At 51.9% G+C, this 22,919-nt stretch overlaps 2 protein-coding genes across 3 annotated transcripts in view; both read right to left on the reverse strand.

Annotated features, from left to right (window-relative positions):
* The window catches only part of RALGAPB (Ral GTPase activating protein non-catalytic subunit beta), a 1,758,088-nt gene that overhangs the window by 43,303 nt on the left and 1,691,866 nt on the right, over positions 1-22,919 (reverse strand). The gene's annotated exons all lie outside the window — the stretch shown is intronic.
* Positions 19,677-21,926, reverse strand: LOC147705922 (uncharacterized). The gene has a single exon (XM_086928412.1). It carries the CDS (start codon positions 21,924-21,926, stop codon positions 19,677-19,679), a length of 2,250 nt encoding a protein of 749 aa, XP_086784538.1.

Raw genomic sequence — 22,919 nt, forward strand, 5'->3', positions numbered from 1 at the left:
ATATATATATATTTTTTTGTAAAATTGGTTTTATTGCATTTGAAAGAAGTAACCAAATGAAGGAGAGACAAAAAGAAAACAGGCGACAACAATGCAAAGGTATACACATTAGCCCAGCAATGACGCCTGACGACCCCAGGAAGAGCTGCGGGTTACAGTTAATGAAACAGGGCGAAGTCCAGGAAGATGGAGATAGCGCAGGGTGTCAACCGCCAGATGACCCCCAATGTCTCTGCTAGATCTTGCACGAGAAGGGCCATCTCACCACGCTAATTTCCCCGGGATGGTCCAGGGTAGGCCAATGCCCCCCTCTAGTCAGCCATGCCGCAACAAACGAAACCCCCCCAACTGATCTCTGATCTCCCCCCTCCCCCCCTGACATCCCTCCCCCCTGCCCCAGGTGGTGGCGCCAACTACCATTCACTCTCCACCTCACTCAATCTCGTCATTCATGCAATTAGACCTGGAAAATGTGAAGTGCTCGCAGGGCTGAAGGGCACACAGCAGACAGTAAGCCACTCGATAGGAATCTAACTAATGGCCCCCATCGGAACATAAAGTTCCGAAAGTTGCCCAAGAAGATGTCCGCCATTCTCTCCATGCTCATCAGTTTCCATAGTTTTGCGTGCCACAATGACATTGCCGGGGTTGTCGGTCTCTTCCAGGCCGCAGCCAGTGTAAGTTTGGCCGCTCCCAGGCACAGCCACATAATCTGTTTGTCCGCTTTTGTCTGGTGTTCCAATAGCGGGTCCCGGAGACCCAAGATGACGAAAGACAGGGAGTCCAGGATCAGGTATCCCAACATAACCTTGATGTGACAGAATTTCACTCCAGAAAGGCCGGATGAGTGGGCAATCCCACCAGATGTGGCGGAAATCGCCCAGTAAGCCACAGCCCCTCCAGCAGTGGTCTGAGGTTGCCGGGAATATGCGATGAAGTTTCGAGGGATAAAGGTACCAATCAAACATAGTTTTATAGTGGGCATCGCGGAGATCCGCTGAGTGATTGTGAGCCCTAATGTCCCGCCAGAGGCCCTTCCATTCACTTTCCGCTATGTCCCTACCTAGCTGACCCTCCCAATGATCCATATAACGGGGACGAGGGGAGACCACTGTGCTAAGAAGAAGCTTGTATAAAAAGGAGTTCGTTCCCTTCATTGTGGCAGTTCGCAAGAGAAAAGCCTCGAAAAGCGAGGGCGGTCTCGTGGCTGCCTCTCTCACACCAGGTGAAGTCGCCCAATGAATTAGTTGGGTATAATGGAAGTGTTCGGTAGGCATCAGGTCATAGTCCCTCATGCAATTGGAGAATGTGAGGGGTTCCGTGCCGTGGAATAGGTGTGTAAGGGCCCTACAGCCACCCTCCCTCCAAGGCCGAAACGGCCCCTCCTGCAGCGCCGGCGGGAAAGCAGGATTAAAGTGCAGAGGAGTGAAGGGGGAGGGGAACGACGTCCAACGCTCGTCTCCCGAGACCGAGTCCCATACCTTCAGGACAGTGCCTGTGGGGGTGCTGATGTAGGCATTCCTAGGCCTATCTGGCTTGGGTTTCCAAGCCAGGTCCCAAATCGACCTCCCAGCCACACTCCTGTCCATGTGTAGCTAGTGTTTTTCAGATTCCTGTTGCGACCACTCCACCATGACCCGCAACTGTGCGGCCTTATAGTATAGATGCATATCCGGGAGGCCCACTCCCCCCTCTTCTCTCAGGCGCCGCAAAAGCGCGAAGGCAAGGCGAGCCCGTCCTCCCTGCCAGATGATTTTCAACAGGAGAGTCTTCAACCGCCGAAAGAAATCTAAATCCAGAGGTATGGGAAGGGCCTGAAAAAGGTATAGAAATTTAGGAAGGAGGTCCATCTTGACAGCATGGATCCTGCCCAACCATGTAATGTATTTCGGTTTCCACCGATCCAGTTCCCCCCCGAACTGCCGAGAGCATGGGCGGGAAGTTTGCTGCATGCAGGGAGCCAATAGTGGGTGTCAACCGGACCCCCAAATAAAGGAGGGAGGACGGAGCCCACGCTAACGGTGTAAGCGGTCGTAAGCGTTCCAGCTCAGCAGGCGGGAGTGTAAGGTTCAGAATATAAAACTTATCAAAATTCACTTTAAACCCGGCTACTTCCTCATAAGTGCCCAGCAGGGTGTGAATGTGCGGCAGAGACTGCGCCGGGTCCCCCACAGAGAGCAGGACGTCGTCGGCAAAAAGGGAGATTTTATGTTGCTCACCCGAAAAGGGGAGCCCCTTGATCTGCTCCTGTTCACGCAGCGCGATGGCCAGAGGCTCGATGCTTAGGGCAAAGAGCAGAGGTGAAAGAGGACAGCCCTGTCTAGTACCTCTAGTGTGAGCGAAGCCGGCGGAACGATGCCCATTCACCACTACCCTAGAGCAGGGAGTGCTATAGTTCGCTCGAACCATGGTGATGAAGTGTTGCAAGAATCCAAAAGCCTCCAGGGTGCGGAACATGAAGTTCCAGTCCACCCGGTCAAAGGCCTTTTCCGCATCCAGCCCCACCAGCACTGCCGGGAGCCGAAACCTGGAGGCCTTCTCAATGAGATGAACCACCCTTCGCAAGTTGTCATGAGTCTGCCGCCCTTTAATAAATCCCGATTGATCCGGGTGGATAATGGCCGGCATCAAATCGCGGAGTCTACGCGCCAGGATAGCGGAGTATAGCTTAGCATCTATGTTAAGCAGAGCTATCGGGCGATAGGCCGAGCAGAGACAGGTCCTTCCCTGTTTTAGGAATCACGGAGATCAGAGCCTCAGACATGGAGCTCGTGGTGCGACCCGACGTTGCCATGTCATTGAAGAGGGGTACCAAAAAATCGCAGAGTTCCGAAGCAAAAGATTTGTAGAATACCGCCCTGTAGCCATCCGGCCCGGGAGCTTTGTGGAGCTTAAGGTCCCCGATGGCTTCTAGCACCTCCTCCCTAGAGATGGGGGCTGCGAGCAGTTCGTTCTATTCTCTCGAGACTTGTGGAATGGGGAGGGCGGCCAGAAAGCGATCTTGGGCTGCATGGTCCAGAGCCTCGCCCTTATACAGTGCCTCATAGAACGTGCCAAAAAGATGTGCCTTATCCGCATCGTTGTGGCAGATCGACCCTGAGGAGTCCACAATGCCACCAATATATTCCCGTTCACGTTTATCGCGCAGTTGACGAGCCAGATGTTTGCCTATTTTATTCCCCTGAGAATAGGAGATGCGCCGAAGTCGAAGCAGGGTAAACTCCGCACGGTTGGCATAGTGGGCCCTCAGCTTGCCCCGCACTGCAGTCAATGGTCGCAGTGTGAGTCTAGACGGGTTGGCTTTGTGGGCCTGCTCCAAGAGAGCTAATTCCGTCTCTAAGTCCTCCCTTTCCTTCCACCTCAATTTATTGAGATTAGCATTAAGATGAAGACATGTGCCCCTTATGGAGGCCTTACACGCATCCCAGGTGTTAAAAAGGGAGGTATCCTATACCGGGTTGAGAGTCCAGAACTCCCGTATTGCCTTGCGGAGCGCCTTGCAGGAGACTTCATCCCGGACAAGGGCCGGCGGGAAATACCATTTCTTCGTCCCATCCCCCCGGAGGGCCACCGCAATCCTAGTACCAACAAGCTATGGTCCGATACAGACAGGGGGAGAATGCTAGAGACCCGGGCGTCCCCCTGGAGAGCCTGGCTCACAAAAATATGGTCAAGCCTGGAGTAGGAGTGATGAACATGGGAGAAGAACGTGTAGTCGCATGATTGGGGGTGCAGGAATCGCCAGCCATCCACCAAGCCAAGTTCACCAATCACCCTCTGGTTCTCAGCGGAAAATAACCCAGCACCCGACCTCTGTGCCCGTGAGCTGTCTAGATCGTCGTCCCAAATCATATTGAAATCCCCCATGAGCACCATAAGGCCTTCAGCAAAGTCCCCCGCCTTGTCAAGCAGGTCACGGAGAAAAGCATTTTGCCCCGCATTGGGGACATACACCACCACAAACGTGCAAGTCACTCCATCAAGCACTCCCTTGACCATAAGCCACCTCCCCTCCTTATCCCTGCTAACCCCCAAGGGTTGGAAATGCAAAGATGCTCGGAAGAGAAGCGCCACCCCCCTGTGTTTAGTAGAAGCAGAGGACCTATAGATGAGCGGGAAAAGCTTATGGCGCAGCCGCAGTTCGTCTTTACGCGCCAGATGGGTCTCCTGGAGCCCCACAATATCCAAGTGATGATCAGCAATATATTTCCACACTTTTTGGCGCTTCTGGGGGGAGTTAAGCCCCTTAACGTTCCATGTCCCAATACTAATCGGCATGATGGTAAAGTAGAGTTCGCCCCCGCTCTGTCAATGCTAGCGTCGTTCCTCCCAGCCAACACCCAGGAAACACACCCTCTGCACTCAGAAACACCCTCTCCACCGGGTCCCCACAAAACACTGGACTACTGCCCGCGTCCCAGATCTCAAGATCAGTAACATAGTCCACCCCATTAACGACTTCCCCCCGAGGTCGGACATTCAAAAGCTCCAAGGGCATATAATCAACATGAGAGAAGCATACCATACAATCATACCAGGCGCCACCACCCCCCGACCCACTCTCCCCCCTCCCACCAGGCCCCCCACAACACCCCCAGAGCCCCCCCCACCAAACCAAACCCCAACTCAAGAACAAACAAATATACTTAGCAGTCTCAATGGATCGTCCCAGGTCAGTGCAGCGCACTGAACAGTCACCGGGCAGGGGGCGGGAGATTCCAGGCGGGACTCCCAAGGCCTTGGTCCGGGGTGTCTTCTCCCAAAGTACCACCATACCCACGGAACCAGAACGCACGGCCTCCCCCCCCCCCCCCGACGCCTACAGCCCAGCAGCCCAGCAGCCCAGCAGCCCATAATTTAGGCCGCTCCGGAGCTCTGCTGCGAGTCCGTCAGCGTCGCTGAAGCAACGGATGCCACCGCGGCACCCCTCTCCTGCAGGCTGGTCGCTCGATCAGGCCGCCTGCGATCTGCCGCCAATCCAACTCTTTGCCAGGAAGAAGAGCGATGACGCCTCCTCGACGTGGGGCTGCTCGCCCTTGAAGTCAGGGCTTCATCCTCGATGCCTAGGAGGTCCTTTGCCACCTGTAAGGAGCGGATCTGCTCCAGCTTGTTCTGCCACCGGAAAACTATACGGAAGGGGTGGCCCCAGGAGTAAGGAATGCTGTGGTTCCGTAGAAATGCCGTTACCGGCCTTAACTCTCGCCGTTTCTGAAGGGTCGTTGCCGCCAGGTCCTGATAAAGCTGCGGGCGGTGCTCCCGGAACTGCAGGTTAGGAACGTCTCGTGCTTTCCTGAGGATTCTCTCCTTGAGCTGAAAGTCATGGACACAGACGAGGATATCAGGGGGCGGTCCCCCCCCCCTTCCGAGGTAGGCCAACTCTATGGACACGATCCATCCGGATCTCACTTACATCGTCCTCACCCAGGATCTACAGGAATAGATCCTGTACATATCCCCGCAGGTCCCCTGCTTCGCCATCCCATGGTACCGCTCGTATACGAATATTATTTCTTCGAGAACGGTTCTCTAAGTCCTCCGCGTGAGATTGTAAGTCCAGGTTCTGCTCGGTGAGCCTCAGCACGTCCTGCTAGAATTGGTGGACGTCATTCGCCATGCTGAGATCGTGATCCTCCAGCGTGGCCACTCTCTCCCCAATGCCATCTACGTCACGTCTCACTTCCCGAAGGTCAGACGTCAGTTGCGCTCGGAGGTCCGAGATATCCTCCTTGATGGATTTAAAGAGGTCGGTCATAAAGGCTTTGGTGGCCGGAGCATCATTGTCCGACCTCCCGGGAGAGGAGCTTGGGCCAGGGGACGCCGGCTGCTGGGTGTTCTTCGGTTGGCCATCTTTATCGGTCTTCCCCATGCGCAGGACGGTAGCCATCGTGGCTCCCCTCGTTTTCCTGGGAGACACAACGAACGCTGTCCACTCACACCAGGGCAGAATCCAGTCGCTACTACCACCACGGTCCCCTGACGCTGGCCCCCTTGACGTGCGTCCAAAGCACCAGACGGAGTTGTTAACCCCAAGCGCCGCAGTGCTCCAGGAAGCCCCGGGCCAGCGGGGGAAGGTCTCACAGCATCAGCTCCCTCTCCAATGCCAGGGATGGTGATGCAGCAGCAGCCCGCAGCTCAGTGGGGGCGAATGTCCAGGGGACCCGCCCCCCCCGCGAGCCACCCCGCCAGCAGGCTCCACGACCAGTCCGGGTACACCCCAGGGCCGCCTTCTCAAGACCCCTTCTCAGAGTCGCTCTTCAGGGCAGGCCCGCCCTCTCTCTTGCTGCAGCAGGTACTCAGACTCCGAGTCGCAGGTGGGGGGGGGGGTGGAGGAGAACAATCGTATGGCCCACGGCCGCCCCCACTGTCCCCACAGCTCACTCAGCACTTATGCTTGCAGGCCTTGGCGCTCCCGGTGTCCTGCGCCACTGTCCTGGTCTCCAACTACCAGGCTGGACCACCCAGACACACGTGGTCCCAGGCAGGAGGCCTCGAGTGCAGCCGTACCTTGCCTGTCTCTGCACACTCCGGAGGGGGCCGTCCTCGCTCCCCCCGGGCCGGAATGGCTGCCGCTCACGGGTCTGGACACTGAACGCGGGTCGCGGCAGCAGTGCGTACCTCCCTCTGGGACATGCCGCAAGCCACGGCCTCGATTTCTCCGACGGCCGCTCCGCAGCTCCAGGCGCCCGCGGAGGACAGGCCCCGCCCCCTCACCGGGTCACGAGCTCCCACGGCAGGCAGACGTCTCCTCACCGCCGTAAGCCCTCACGGTGCCGCACTCCCGTGCTCCGGTGCTCCCGCCTGTTGCCAGCCGCTGGAGACCACCAGGGGTCCCTTCTCTGTTCCCCCGAGCTACAGGCCGCATCGCCCTCCAGGCCTCAGGCAGCTCCACCGGCCCCCGGCCGTCCGAATCCGGGTGCAGGGGCACCGCAAATCACTCCACTGCCGGCCACCGCCGTAAGTCGGCTCCAGAGCGGCCAAAAACCCCGCAGGACGTTCGGGGTCAACGCTAAGCAAAGCTGTGCAGGGCCCGGTGCCGGAGGGGACTGAAGCACGTCCTACTCCGTCGCCATCTTAGCCACGCCCCCCAATAAATATATTTTATATATAACTTGTGAGGTTCTCCTTTCATTTGGTCATTCAAGAGGTTATAATCTGGTAAACCAAGCTGCTTTAAACTCTTTCAAGACTTAGCCTGAAGGCTGCTCTCCATAGCTACCACTAGGATAGCTTTCAATAAAGGTTGTCTTAAACCTATCATCAATAAGGGTTGTGTGGACTGGTGCAAGGTGCCCACTGTAACTAGTGGACAGTGTATGACAGGCCAACGTCTCACAACCAACATACCCCAAAGTCCACCCGGAACTCTCTTGTGCAGTCAAGGTAGAACGATAACACTCTATTTGGGTCCAGATGAACAAGTTACTTACCTTCCGTAACAATATATCTGTAAGAGACATAGGTTAGTTATGGATTACTTACCTTAGAATTACCCACAGGCGTCAGACTGGACCCAGAGAATTTTTTCCTCAGCAGTACCTCTGCGCGTCAATAGGTGGTGTTGTTCGACTCTGCGCTTGTCGTTGGCGTTGTGGTCACCGGAATGACGATGAGGTATCTACTTAGATGCCGCCCTTGCGTGCTGACGTCAGTTCTTTACTCGACATTCCACGCCAGAAGCGTAGAGACATGCAAGACATTGACCACTGGTGCACAAAACTAGGGCCCTGAAAAGAGAGTCCCTTACCCTAGAACTCAGTTCGCAGAACGGGGAGGATGGGTGGGGCGGTGAGGAATCCATAACTAATCTATGTCTCTTACGGATATATCGTTACTGAAGGTAAACTTGTTCATCTGAAAAAGACAATTAATTATGGATTCCTCACCTTAGAATAGAAACCCCAGCAATATCAATCCAGAGGTGGGTTTGAAAACCAACTTCACACCAGAAAGTCCTGGAGTACTGAACGGTCAAAGAAGCCATCTCCCCAGACTATGCTATCCAGGCAGCAGCAGTGTTTGGGAAACGTGTGCAGTGAAGCCCAGGTAGCTGCCTGGCAGATGTCAAGAAGGGGGACTCCATGACCCCAAGTAGTAGTGGCTGCAGTCACCCTGGTGGAATGGGCACGCAACCCCACTGGAGGTTCCTTTTTCACTAAGGAATAGCAGATTTTGATACAAAGACTGACCTTTCTTGGCACCCACATAGCCAACAAAGAGCTAGTCATCCACCCTAAATTGCTTTGTGCGATCCAGATAGAATGAAAGCGCACATTTTGGATCCAGATGGTGGAGCCTCTCTTCCTCTTTAGAAGGATGCGGGCAGGAAGAAGGTGGGCAAAGTCATGGTCTGTCCTATGTGGAAAGAAGTAACCACAATTTGTCCGGATGAACAGCTAGGAAAGGAGGGTTAGAAGAAAGGGCTTGAAGCTCACTCACCATGCAAGCAGAGGTGATGGCAACCAGAAAGGCAGTTTTAAGTGTCAGTGATCTGAGAAGACAGTTATGTAGCAGCTCGAAAGGAGCGCACATAAGATGGGTGAGAACCAGGTTCAAGTCCCACTGGGGCACTACAAAATGGGTTGGAGGAAACAAGTGAGTAAAGCCCTTAAGGAAGTGATTTACAATATGGGACTTGAAAAGAGAAGGCTGGTCAGGCAGCCGAAGGAAGGCCAAAATGGACGAAAAATGGCCTTTGAGAGTGGTCAGAGCAGAGCCCTGCTGGGTCAAAGAGAGAATGAAGAGGAGAACCTCTAAAAGGGAGACCAAAAGGCGATCCACAGAGTTTGCTGCGTACCATGCCACAAACCTGTTCCATCTACAGGCGTATACCGTTTTGGTGGAGGGATGCCTGGCTGCCAAGATAACATTACAGACTTAGGGAGGAAGGTCGAAAGCTGTCAACTGTCGCCGCTCAATCTCCACACAAGGAGGTGTAGGCTGGACAGGTTTGGGTGGAGGAACGTCCCCTGCTGCTGCGACAGAAGATCCTCCCAAAGAGTCAGCCTGATAGGAGGATCAATGGCTATGTGCAATAGCTCCGGATACCATACTTTTTGTGCCCAATCTGGGGCCACAACAAAGACTTGGGCCCGGTCGCACTTGATCTTCTTCAGCACTCTGGGCATAAGTGGTATAGGCAGAAAGGCGTATAGAAGACCGCAACTCCGCCTAGAGAGTGCCGCCTTGGAAACTCCAACCTCAGAACTACTGACATTGCACGTTCTCTTCAGTGGCGAACAGATCTAACCAAGGAACTCCCCACTGCTGAAAGAGACCTTTCACCACCTCCGAATAAAGACGCCATTCATGATCCATCATGCACCTGAAGCGGAGTTCGTCCGCCCTGGCGTTCAGAGTACCTGCCAGGTGTTGAACCACCAGAGATATGCCCTGATGTTCCAGCCATGTCCAAAGGCCTCCTGACATAGGGTCCACGACACCAGCCCGCCCTGTTTGTTACAGTGCCACATGGCAGTGGTGTTGTCCGTGATCACATGAACTATTCTTCCCTGGACAGAGGGAAGGGATGCTTTTAGTGCAAAATGAATCGCCAGAAGGTGGATGTGGAGTCCGGACAACTCCAGAGACCAGAGGCCTTTGATCTCCGCCTCTCCCATGTGGCCGCCCCACCCCAGCAGTGATGCATCTGTCACCACTGTTGGGGAAGGGAGAGGGATTTGCTGTTGGCCCAATTCAGGTGGGACTTCAGCACATTGATGGTGAATCCCAGCCGTAGTCTGGAGGTGGGAGACGACAGCCTGGTGCGATGCCGCCTTTAACAGCGGTGGTGTTGTCTGTGAGCAACTGCACTACTCTCCCCTTGACACAGGGAAGGAATGCCTTCAGTGCAAGTCGGATCGCCCAGAGCTCCAGAAGGTTGATAGTGAGCCTGGATTCTGCCGGAGACCAGAGGCCTCTGATCGCCGCCGCTCCCTTGTGTCCATCCCATCCCAGGAGGGATGCATCCGTCAACACTGTGTGCTTCGGTTGGGGAAGGGAAAGGGATCTGCCACTGACCCAATGCTGGTTCGTGAGCCACCACTGCAATTGTCGTGATGGATGGATGGATGGATGGATGGGTGGATAGATAGCTAGATTGATAGATAGCTGGATAGCTAGATAGCTGGATAGCTAGGTAGATAGCTAGATTGATAGATAGCTAGATTGATAGATAGCTAGATTGATAGATAGCTAGATAGATAGATAGATAGATAGATAGATAGATAGATAGATAGATAGATAGATAGTTAGATAGCTAGACAGCTAGATAGATAGATAGCTAGATTGATAGATAGCTAGATTGATAGCTAGCTAGATAGATAGCTAGATTGATAGATAGCTAGATAGCTAGATAGATAGCTAGACAGCTAGCTAGATAGATAGATAGATAGATAGATAGATAGATAGATAGATAGATTAATAGCTAGATAGCTAGATTGATAGCTAGCTAGTGTGAGAAGTTGGCCTGATGTATGATGTCCACAATTCTGTGGGCACCTTGTATCAGTACAAACAATCCCTTATGGTGGTGGCTGTAAGTCAACCTTAAAAAAACAAGCTATACTAGTGGTAGCATGGACTAAGCAGCCTTCATGCTAAACTCAAGAGGGCATGTGAAGCCAGCTGTTTCACCATATGCAATCCTGTAATATCAAATGAAAGTACACCACACAAGTTATATATTATAAAAATATATGTATTTATTCTCAGAATAATCCCCTGTACTCTTTATGAGTAAAGAAGCACAAGTGTTTAAACAAAAGCACAATATAACATATGAAAGTTGCACGTTTATGGATGAGGCCGGTGGCCACTCAAACCATATATCAAAAAAGTGGTATAAGTATCACTATTCGATCAGTGGTAAGGCCTAGGGCCTTGGGAATCGCTGGGACTACACTGGACTAATAGCAGTTAGGACGGGGGTAGCCCGCGGGATTCGGGTGCAGCGCTAAAAGCACACGCATGGACCAATGCAAAGCCAATGGTGACCGAAACTGGCCACCAGACCCACGACGGTGGGTCCCACGTCCCAGGCCACACAGAGACAAGACAGCTTGCAGAGGCCTGTGGCTCTGGGCCGGACGTGGTGGGGCACCCCTTCCATAGTCACGAAAGGAGCGAAAGGCAGACTGTGCTGGGTGGGAGGTGGATGCGAGGCCCAAGGACCTGGAGTCCTTAAAGCACTCAAGCTCGCTGTCCGCCTTGTCGCCAAACAAGCAACAGCCATCAAAGGGCATGTCCAAAAGTGTAGCTTGGACATCACCCGAAAAGCCAGTCGACCTCAACCACGTGTAGCGTCTAAGGGCTACTGACATGGAAATTGTCCTGCCTAGTCAGTCTGAGGTGTCCAGCCCACAACAGATGGCAAACTTTGCATCTCTCCCTTCAGCAACTGCACAGGAGACCACGGCCCGGGCTTCCTCCGGGCACTGTGGCAGCACCTGCGCAACCGTGTCCCACACTGAGTGGGAGTAACAGCCAAGAGACATGCAGTGTTCACTGACTGCAGTCCTAAGCTGGAGGAAGAAAACATCTTCTTCCAAAGGTGGTCCAGCTTTTTGGATTCTCCATCAGGTGGTGCAGTAGGGTAGGCGCTCTTGGAAGTCGAGGCTTGCACCACCAAGCTCTTAGGGGTGAGGTGTTGGGAGAGGAAAATGGGGTCGGCCAGGCAGTGGCATCAAGCAATCATCCTATCCACAGGAGCCCCTGTGATGGGCTAGGACCAAGCACCCAAAAGGATGTCCGTGAGGGCCTCATTGAACGACAGCAGGGGCTCCGAAGAGGCCGCTGCCAGCTGAAGCTCGAAGTTTAAGGCCTCGGCTGCCCAACGCAACACCACTGCGTAAGATGCACCCTCCTCTGTAGCCACGGTAGTGGGAGAAAGCATGCCCCTCCCAGTCCTCCTCACCCTCCTCTGGTAGCCACTCAGGGCGATAGAGAACACCAGGGGAGAACAATGGTACAAAAGTTCCAGTAGACATCGGTCCGGAAATCGGTCCAGTTCCCTGTCCACATTGAGGGGGAGGCTGGGGAGACAACCAGCGTCGGAGGGGCGGATGTGACGTCACTGGATTTGGCACCAGAGGAGGTGTCACGAGGTCGACTAGCACCGATCCGGATCCAAGCCTGGACCCTTAGGTCCCTGTGGCACTGAAGGCGAAGGCGCTGGCATCGAAGGCCTAGAGCACCCAGCAGTTCGGGGGGGCCAGAGGGTGAGCCGGCAGAGTTGGGCTGCCCAAAGATGGAATGCGAGGCTTCGTAAAAGCTTCAATGCTGGGATGGGGTCACTCCGGCTCCCGGAAAGGGAGGGAATGCTGGAGTCGACCAATCAGGCTCCGTGGGCGGAGCAGGACGACTACCTTCCACTTCCCGCATCGACCGACAAGGGAGAACACGAAAATGTATGCTGTTTCTTCACCTTCTTCTTGTGCTTCGACTTACCCAAAGACTTCAATGACAAGGGTGCTGGTGGCTCCGCGACGGGTCATGCGACCTCCCTCTCGACCGGTACCTCGAAGGAGGTGGAGTGGACTGCTGGGCCTCGAGAAGCTTTCAGGACCACTCCCGCAAAACCTTCGGGTTCATGGCCCGGCAGTCGGAGCACGAATAGGGGTTGGTCGCGCTCCAAGCACCAAAGGCACCCGAGGTGCAGGTCCGTGACCGACATCAATTTGCGTCAGAAATCACAAGTCTTAAAGCCGGTCCGACGTGCCATCTCTCCGTGCACCAGGGGTCGAACGACTCAAAAAAGATGTCAAAAAAAGTTGTAAAAACTTAGTCAAAAAGTGACTTGAGGTACCTCTCTCTCTGGATCTGCTCTGGCAGGCACAGAAAAAGAAAGAACTGATATCAGCATGCAAGGCGGCATCTAAGTAGATACCGTGACGTCATTCTGGTGACCACAACACCAACGATGAACACTGAGTCAACCGACGTCACCTATCGATGCGCAGGGATACTGCTGAAGATTTTTTTTTCCGGATCTAGTCTGATGCTGGGGGAAATTCTAAAGTAAGGAATCCATAACTAATTGTCTCTTTCAGATTTCAAGAGTAAGGTCAAAAGCTGTGACCTAATGCCGCTCAATATTTACACAAGAAGGCAGAGATTGGACAGATTTGGGTGGAGGACCCTTCTCTGCTGCTGCAACAGAAGGGGCAGCCTGATCGGAGGACCAATTGCCATGCTCAACACTTCGGGATTCCAGGCTCTCCATGCCCAGTTCGTCGTCACAAGGACAACTTGGGCCCGATCATTCCTGATCTTCTTGTGAACTCTGGGCAGAAGTGGTATGGGTGGAAAGGTGTACTCGAGACTAAAAGAGACTCTGAGAGAGAGCTGCCTTGGAAATTCCATGGTGAAGAACTGCTGATATTGCACGTTCTTGGCAGTGAGAATAGATTTAACCACAGCTCTCCCACTGCCGAAAGAGACCTTGCTAGGTATCTTTGGCTGAGTTTGTCCACTCTGGCGTCCAGGAAGCCTGCCACCCATGGAGCGCTGGTAAATCCGAAGACAAGTATGGCAAGCAAAATGCTTGTGGCCCACCATGAACCCACTGTAACATCTGTGAGCAGGGCAGGAATGTGGAAATATGCATTCTAAAAGTTACTTAACTTTGGTAACACTTTTTCTGGTGGATACAGTATCTGCCTGAGGAGTCCTCACCTTTTAAATATCCCCTGGAAACTTTTTCCTAGCTCTCCACGCCGATGAGTTGGTCACAATACCACGGCTCTGCTCGCGACTCCGCATGACATTACCAGAGCCATAAGAGAGCCTCGTTGGCGTGATGACGTCAGTTTCACTTATTTTTTCCCTGCTTCTGAGGCGAACAGGTGGACCGATAACAGATTAAAAGTATACACAGTACACAATATTTATACAAATACACAGTGTAAAATCAAAAGAAAAGCCAAAGAATAAAAGCATTTCCTATAAACCACACAAGCAGATAGAAGAGACAATGCAAAACAAACATGTTAAACAACGGCACTTTTAAGGTATACAAGGGTGGAGATCGGGAGGACGGTGGGTCAGTGAGGAATCCACAGGCAGATACTGTATCCACCAGAAAAAGCGTTACCGAAGGTAAGTTACTTGTCCTTCTGATAGATACATCTGCCTGTAGATTCCTCACCTTTTGAATAAAATCCCACAGCAGTCCCACTCCCGGAGGAGGGTGTCCACCCTTCTATACCAAAAGGTCCTGCAGGACAGAGCGCGCAAAATGGCTCTTCTTCCTCATTTTGGAATCCAAGCAATAATGCTTTGCGAAAGTGTGGAGGGAGGCCCAAGTCGCAGCCTTACAAATGTCCACTACAGGAACACCTCTGGCCAAAGCAGAGGTGGATGACTTGGCTCTGGTGGAATGGGCTCTAATACCTTCAGGCAGTTCCTTACCAGCCAGGGCGTAGCAGATGCACAAGATGATCCATCTGGAAAGAGTGCGCTTGCTCTTCATGTGTCCAACATAGCCCACAAAGAGCTGATCGACCAATCGCAGGTCTTTAGTTCTATCCGAATAAAAGCTAAGGAATATGCTACTTACCAGTATGCATCTGTTCTTGGCATGTAGGGCTGCTGACATTCATATCTGTGCATAGATCGCCGCCTAGTGCTGGGTCCGGATGATTGCACATTGTTGTCCTGGAAGAGTCTTCGAAGTATCACGAGATAGGTGGCTCCTCCTCTGGACTACAGTGCGCATGGGCATCCTCTCCATCCTCTGATTGTTTTTTGCCATTGTGGCAGAGATGGAGTATAGTACAGTAAGTGATGACCATGCCTGAGAATGATTCTGAGTGCTACAGCTGCGACAGGCACCGGGGAGGAGGGCGGGCGATATGAATGTCAGCAGCCCTACATGCCAAGAACAGATGCATACTGACTGGTAAGTAGCATATTCCGTTCGAGGCATGTGGGCTGTTGAATTCATATCTGTGCATAGAATAAATAGCAGTTTCCTCCTTAGCGGTGGTTGCCCGTGCCAGCTGCAGCAGTCTGAAAAAGAGTTCTGAGAACAGCCTGTCCTACAGCAGCTTGCTGTTTGGAGTGTACATCTACGCAGTAGTGTTTGGTAAATGTATGTATGATGGTCCATGTGGCTGCTCTACATATATCTTCTAGAGGAATGTTACTGAGGAAAGTCATGGATGCCCCTAACTTGCGTGTGGAATGCGCTCTTGGGGGATCTGTTAATGTGCGTTTAGCCTTCTGATAACAGATCTGTATGGACTTAACAATCCATCTGGCTATACCTGATTTGGAAATGGGGTTGCCTTTGTGCTGTGGAGAGAAGGCAACAAACAGTTGCTTAGTTTTCCTGAAATCTTTCGTCCTGTCTATGTAATACAGGAGAGCTCTTTTAACATCCAGTGTGTGCAGTGCTCGGTCTGCTACTGAATCTGGATTTGGGAAGAAAACGGGCAGTTCTATGGTTTGATTAATGTGGAACTGCGACACCCCAAATTTAGGGTTGGTACGCAGCACTACCCTATTAGATTGAACCTGTATGAAAGGCTCTTGAATAGTTAGGGCTTGAAGCTCACTAACTCTTCTTAGCGATGTGATTGCTACTAGAAAGGCCACTTTCCATGTCAGAAACTATATTTCACAAGAGTGAAGAGGTTCAAAAGGTGGTCCCATTAGTCTGGTGAGAACTATGTTCAGATTCCAGACAGGTGAAGGTGGGTGTCTGGGAGGAATCACTCTTTTGAGTCCCTCCATAAATGCTTTAATGGCTGGCACCCTGAAAAGGGAAAGGTGCTGTCTGTTCTGAAGATAAGCTGCCATTGCAGCTAAATGTATCCTGATGGAACTATATGCCAGATTGCATCTGTATAGATGTAACAAATAACATATAATGTTTTGCGTTGATGCATCTAGCGGATTTATGTCATTATTGGAACAATAAATGACAAATTGCTTCCATTTTGCCGCATAGCACGCCCTGGTTGTAGGCCTTCTTGCCTCCTTGTTGATGTTCATACAGTCAGGGGGCAGGTTTAGGTAGCCAAACTCTATGACCTTAGGAGCCATATTGCAAGGCTCAATTGTTGCGGATCTGGGTGCTGAATGTCTCCACGGCTCTGAGTGAGGAGACTGGGTGTGAGTCGCAGTCGTTGGTGAGGCACCACTGAAAGTTCTAGGAACGTGGTGTACCACGCCTGCCTTGCCCATGTTGGAGCAACTAAGATGAGCGACATGGAGTGCTGCCACAGTTTGCGTGCCACTAGCGGTATGAGCGGTGCTGGAGGAAAAGCGTACGCAAATCTGCCTGACCAGTTCATCCATATCGCATTGCCCTGACACTGTGGGTGTGGGAACCTGGCGGCGAAGGTTTGGCATTTTGCGTTTTCCTTTGTGGCGAATAGGTCTATCTCTGGATGACCCCACTGCTGGAAATACGGTTGGAGCACTGAGGGATGTATCTCCCACTCGTGCATCTGATGGCTGTGCCAGCTGAGCAGGTCCGCCATCTGGTTGTCCTTGCCTGGGAGATGTTCCGCCATGAGGAACATGTTTCTTTGAATGGCCCACTTCCACATGCTCTGGGCTAGATGTGACAATTGTGGAGAGTGTGTGCCTCCCTGCTTCTGGATGTAATACATAACAGTCATGTTGTCCGTCCGGATCGGCACGACTTTGTTGCACAAATGCAATTTGAACGCCTTCATCGCCATGAAGATTGCCATCAGCTCCAACAGGTTGATGTGCATCCTTTGCTGCTGCGTCGTCCATAGACCCTGCACTGTATAATTGAGGACATGCTCTCCCCAGCCTTGGAGAGATGCGTCCGTTGTCAGCACTATCTGTGGTACAGGCTCCTGGAACGGTCGTCCCCTGCAACGGTTTTGTGTGTTCCACCAATGCAGAGAGTTGTATGCACGACCGGTCACCAACACTAGGTCTTTGAGATGTCCCTGAGCCTGGTTCCACTGTCGTGCCAAGCACTCCTGAAGCGGACACATGTGGAATCTCGCGTGAGGGACTATGAAGATGCAGGAGGCCATCATACCTATCAGCTGCATAAATACTTGCGCTGGGAGTGAGAGTTGGGGCCTGAATTTCTGAATCAGCAATTGCATGCTGTTGACTCTGGCAGAGCTTGGCTGCGCTGTTGCTGTCAGAGTGTTTATTGTCGCTCCTAGGTACTGTTGTACATGTGCGGGTTGAAGCGACTGTTGCCCCCCCCTCGGCCCTTCGGGAAGCTTTTACTGCCTGCCCTGAACCCCTCCTGGCCCTTTTGAACAACTCTCTTGCCACGGGGGAGGTTCCTTGCTCCTTTAAGCAGGCTGAGGTGGTTGCCATCTTGAAGAAACCCTCGGCAGATCCCTCCATCATGAGCAACTTTCGCCCTATATCCCTTCTCCCTCTTTCCTCAGTAAAGTCTTGGAGTCACATGTAACCCAAACTCTCAGCTCTTTTGTTGAGGAATCGTGCTTTTTGGACCCCCAGCAGGCCGGGTTCAGACCTGCGCATTCCACAGAAGCGGTTATTCTCTCTGTGATGGAGGAATTGCGCAGAGGGGCCGACGCTAACATCTGTCAGGCCCTGGTTCTCCTGGATTTGTTGGCCGCCTTTGACACGCTCGACCATGGCATTTTGGTCGACCGTGTCAGAGAGGCCGGCATCCAGGGTACCGCCCTGGACTGGGTTCAGTCTTTTCTGACCAAACGCCAGCAAGCAGTCAGACTGTCCCAGTTCTCCGCCACTCAGGTCAGGCTGACCTGCGGCGTCCCGCAGGGTTCCTCTTTGTCCCCTCTTCTTTATAATTTATATCTGGTTCCTCTAATCCGCTCCCTTCGTGGGTTGAGTGTCACCGCGTTCAATTACGCGGACGACATTCAATTGGTCTTCACTATTGATTCCTCGGATGAATCAATCTCCACTTTTCAAACCACGCTTTGTTTTATTAGTAATTGGATGAGCTCAAACCATCTGAAGCTCAACCCCGACAAGACCGAGCTGGTTCTTGTCGGGGGACCCTCCAACCCTTGGCAACCATCCTTTTGGCCGGCAAGTCTGGGCAGCTCCCCTTGCCCAGTCAACTCAGCCAAAAGTCTGGGAGTCGTCATTAGTAGCGATCTTTCTATGATGCCCCAGATCAGCGCAGTAGTGTCCTCTAGCCACTTCCAGCTCAGGAAAATCCGCAAAATCTCTCGCCTACTCACTACCGAGGCCCTTACCTTGGCTTTGCTTGCGTTAGTCATTTCCAGACTCGACTACGCAAATGCACTGTATGTAGGCATCCCTGACTATCAAATCAAAAGACTCCAGTTGATCCAAAATCAGGCCGCTCGCCTGATTTACCGCCAACCTAGAGATCAACATGTCCGCCCTCTCTTAAAAAGTCTCCATTGGCTTCCGGTCTCTGCTCGCTGTAAGTTCAAGCTAGGCTGCATCATTTCAAAATCCCTTGTAGGTCACGGTCCCCTTTTCATTTCTTCCCTTCTCCACCCGTATGTTCCTCTTCGCAATCTCTGGTCATCTCAGATGGCCCGGCTATCAGTTCCAAGATATAAGAGGAAGAAGCATGGCGGCCTCAGGTTTTCATTTTTAGCTCCCTCTTTTTGGAACACCCTTCCCCTTAGGTTGCCCTCCCCACACACCAGGTTCAGATCCCTTCTCAAGACTTTCCTCTTCATTGAGGCCTACAATTAGTTCTCCCCCTCACGTCTCTTTCACTGCCCTCAGCACCAGCGCCAAGAAACCTTAAGGTGTTAGCTGCGCTCTACAAAACTTTTTAACATAACATAACATAACAGATGAGATTTTGGGTAATTTAGTGAAAATCCTAGACTGTGTAGGAGGTGAATCGTGCGGGACATGTGGCTGGCACATTGCTGGGCTGACTTTGCTTGGACAAGCCAGTCGTCCAGATAAGGATAGACATGGATGTGTTGTCTCCGAAGGTGCGCAGCTACTGTCGCCAAGCACTTGGTAAACACTCTGGGGGCTGTAGTGACCCGAAAGGCAGGACCTTGAAATGGTAATGCTGGTTGTTGTGAACCTGAGATATTTCCTGTGTCCTGGGTGAATGGGAATGTGGAAATATGCGTCCTTTAGGTCTAGGGTTGCTAGGAAGTCCCCCTGACTGAGCAATGGTAGAACTTGCTGCAAGGTTAGCATGTGAAAATGTTCTGACAAGATGTACTGGTTCAGGGGTCTGAGGTCTAGAATGGGCCGGAGAGACCTGTCCTTCTTTGGGATTAAGAAGTACAGTGAGTAGACCCCTGTACCCTGTTGTTCTAAAGGCACGAGTTCTATGGCCCCTTTTTGCAGCATGCAGATGACTTCTTGCTGCAATACGTGCATGTGCTCTGCGGACATAGGACGGTGCCTTGGGGGTATGTTGGGTGGAGTGGAGGTTAGTTCTAGACAATAACCGTATTGGATACGTTGTCTCACCCACCTGTCTGTGGTAATGCCTTCCCAGACTGGCAGGAACTGCTGAAGTCTTCCCCCGACCGGTGTTACATGGTCTGGGGGCAGTGACAAGAAGTCACTGTTTATTGGTGGCGGAGGATCTGGCATTATTATTTCCTCATCCTCTGCCTTTGGTGCTGTTCCCACGATATCCACCCATATTGGTTTTGTTATAGGTGGTGTATGTGCTCCCCTTGTTGTATTGAGCTTGCTGTGATGCTTGACCTCTAGAGGCTCCCCTGTTACTGGAGTGACGAAAGGAACAGCGCCTGAACTGTTGTGACTGCAGAGCTCCCATGGATCTCAGTGTCTTTCTTAATTTTTTCTAGGGTCGTGTCTACATCAGGACCAAATAGAAAGTCAGGGTTAACTGGCTGATTAAGTAAAGTTGTTTGGATCTCTGGCTTAAAACCAGAGATGCGTAGCCAGGCATGCCTTCTAAGCATCACACTCGTGTTGATGGCCCTAGCTGCTTTGTCAGCCGCATCTAGTGCACACTTAATGGACGCATTCGAAATCAGCTTCCCCTCCTGTATCAGCATTTCTGCTCCCTCCTTATAAACATCAGGCAGGTTTTGTAGTAGCTGCTCTAACGTGTCATAATGAGCCCTATCATATCTGGCCAATAGGGCCTGTGTATTGGGGATTCTCCAAATATTTGCCGCATGAGCCGCTACACGTTTGCCAGAAGTTTCTAAAATTTTGGATTCTTTGTCCGGAGGAGGAGCATCACCACTTGTTTGAGAGTTCGCTCTTTTACGAGCATTAGCCACTACTAAGGAGTCCAATGGGAGCTGGCCTTTGATATAAGTAGGGTCTATAGGAGCAGGCCGGTATTTCCTTTCAATCCTTGGGTTCACAACCCTTGCCCTTGTGGTCTCCTTGAAAATGTCACCAGCGCGTTTAAGGACACCCTTTAGCATAGGCAATGTCTTTACTGATCTTTCTGAAGTCGAGAAAGTATCAAACAAAAAGTCTTCCTCCACTGGGTCAGCGTGCATTTCCACGTCATGGTTATTGGCTGCCCTTTCAATCAATGCGTTAAACGCAGCAGTATCTTCAGTAGGCGAGGTTTTGACGGTATAGGACTGAGTGTCAGGCGTGGTGTGTGGCTCACCAGGGTCAACAGGGTCAGTCCAGGGTTGAGGTTCTTCTTGATCTGTGTCAATAGGATAATTAAATTCCTCCTCATTGTAACCCTCCCCCACATCCTCATTGGTACGTGTGGGAGAATAGGCATATTGTTGTCCATAGGACTCCACAGGTTCAAAAAGAACAGGTGAGGTGGCAGAGTCCTTTTTCTTTTTGAGTGGGATCTTGTATGACTCCAAAGGATTTTCTGGAATGATCTTTCTTTTGTAAATAGTGAGTCTTCCCGAATCTGAGTCGATGAATAGTTTTGACTGATTGTCATAGGAGGGCGCTTGGAACACCACGTCCTCCTCAATTGGCTGATTTCTTGATACTACAGACACCTTTTTGGCTGTGTCGATGCTTTTTTGTGGCTCGAACGCCTTGGGCCGAGCGGTCGGGGGCAGTCCGTACTTGATCGGTGGCGTAAGCATTGGAGACGTACCAACCTTTTTCGAGGGTGGCGCTGCCTTTGATCCGACCGACTTCGTCTGATCACTAGTTTGCTTACGGCCTTGCGTCGACTCGAGCTCCCGGTTCGCAGCAGGCACGGTCTTCTGCTTCGACGTGACATGCTCTTTCGGGTCGATTTTGCTCTTCGACTCGAAGGCTTTGCCCACTATTGGCTTGGAGGCTGGAAGCTTCGGATCGAGAGTCTTCTTAGCCTTGAGTCCTTTGCCAGTGTCGCCATCTTTGGACGTCGACAGCGTCAGCGCGACGTGCTTGACCGTAGATAGAGGCTTCGGCGCCCCGATCTTTGGGCAGACGCCCCCTTGTGACCCTGAAGTATCGATGACACTTTTGGTTTTGATTGGAGCCGATGACTCCGAAGCCGTCGATCCGAGGACTGTTTTCATCAGTTTCGGTTTCGATTTAGCATCTGTCGGTTTCGGTTGCGATTTCACCGCTGATTGTGGTTGATCGACCGATGGCCCCTTAGAAATATTCTTAGCCGGGCCTTGACGCGAGGCTATAGAATGTGGATTAAGATCTTGGCTAAGGTCTTTTGGCGATGCCTCGACCTGAGCCTTAGAAAGTACAGTGTCAGTATTGGGCCCCGCGACCGCGGTTGGGCCTTGCTCATCGCTCGAGTCGTCATCGACGGCTCCGATGGCCTCTGCGTCGTCTCCTACCTCGACAACGTGTTCCTCATGGACGTAGTCTTCTTCTTTGTCCTCATCATAGATAGAGTCGTGCTCCGACGCAGGATCCGACTGTTTTTCAGGATCCTCTTCATCAACGCCCTCGTCGTCATCAGCCTCGAAGATGTTCTCCGGGTCGGGAGCCGTCTTCTGCACCGACTGTCGTGCGGCACGTCGAAGCCGAAGTGTCTTCTTTGACCTGAACCTAGAACAGGCCATGCAGCTGGCCTCGTCGTGGTCTGGGGATAGGCATTTATTGCACACTGGGTGCACATCAATGTGAGGGTATTTGGAGTTGCAAACGGGGCATCTTTTGAAAGGGCTCCGTTCCATCGTCGATGGGGCCTCTGGTGTCGAAAAAAGGCAACGGCCTTCGACGTCCTGTTCGAAGAACTGGATCAAGTACGTGGCACCGAACGAAAGACAATACCAACGCCCCGAATGCCTTTTGGCCTAGAAAAAGTGTTTTATATCGATTCCGAAGTTGAGTCAAGAAAGTACATCCGAACCCAATGGCGGAAAAAAACAATCTGAGGATGGAGAGGATGCCCATGCGCACTGTAGTCCAGGGGAGGAGGCACCTATCTCGTGATACTTCGAAGACTCTTCCAGGACAACAATGTGCAATCATCCGGACCCAACTCTAGGCGGCGATCTATGCACAGATATGAATTCAGCAGCCCACATGCCTCAAACCTGCTCTTTTAGGATCCAGATGATGCAGTCTCTCCTACTCCTTGGATGGGTGAGGGGGAGGATAGAACACAGGAAGAGTAATAGACTGCCCTAGATGGAAGGGAGTAACCACTTTAGGCAGAAAAGCAACCCTGGTCCTGAGGACCATCCTTCCAGCATGAATGGTCAAATATGGTGTGGAAATGTGTAATATTTTAGTTCCCATAAGCTACAGCAATTTTTGCTGTGGTGCCCATTTCGTTACCTTTATAATTTTTCTGTCCTCTGCTGCTCGTCTTTTCACTCTGCTTGTGTTATCTATTTTAGTTGACCTTCTGACATAGGTAAGCAATCTACGTGCTGGGGGATTGTAGCTGCCAGTACACCTGGTCTCAGATGTTAACTGTTGACCATTTACTGCTGCCATAAGCATTCCTGCTCCCCCTCCCAGTTTTCTGACCACATAGTCATTCATCTGCCCTTGTTTGCTGATAGCTATTTCTGAACGTGTTCTTTCCATTTCTGTTCACATGCTTA

Source organism: Lissotriton vulgaris, chromosome 7 (genome assembly GCF_964263255.1).
Source record: "Lissotriton vulgaris chromosome 7, aLisVul1.2, whole genome shotgun sequence".
Taxonomy (NCBI): domain Eukaryota; kingdom Metazoa; phylum Chordata; class Amphibia; order Caudata; family Salamandridae; genus Lissotriton; species Lissotriton vulgaris.

What these genes read in the sequence shown, in the direction of transcription:
- LOC147705922 (XM_086928412.1), bottom strand. Translation starts at nt 21,926, where the DNA reads ATGGCCTGTTCTAGGTTCAGGTCAAAGAAGACACTTCGGCTTCGACGT.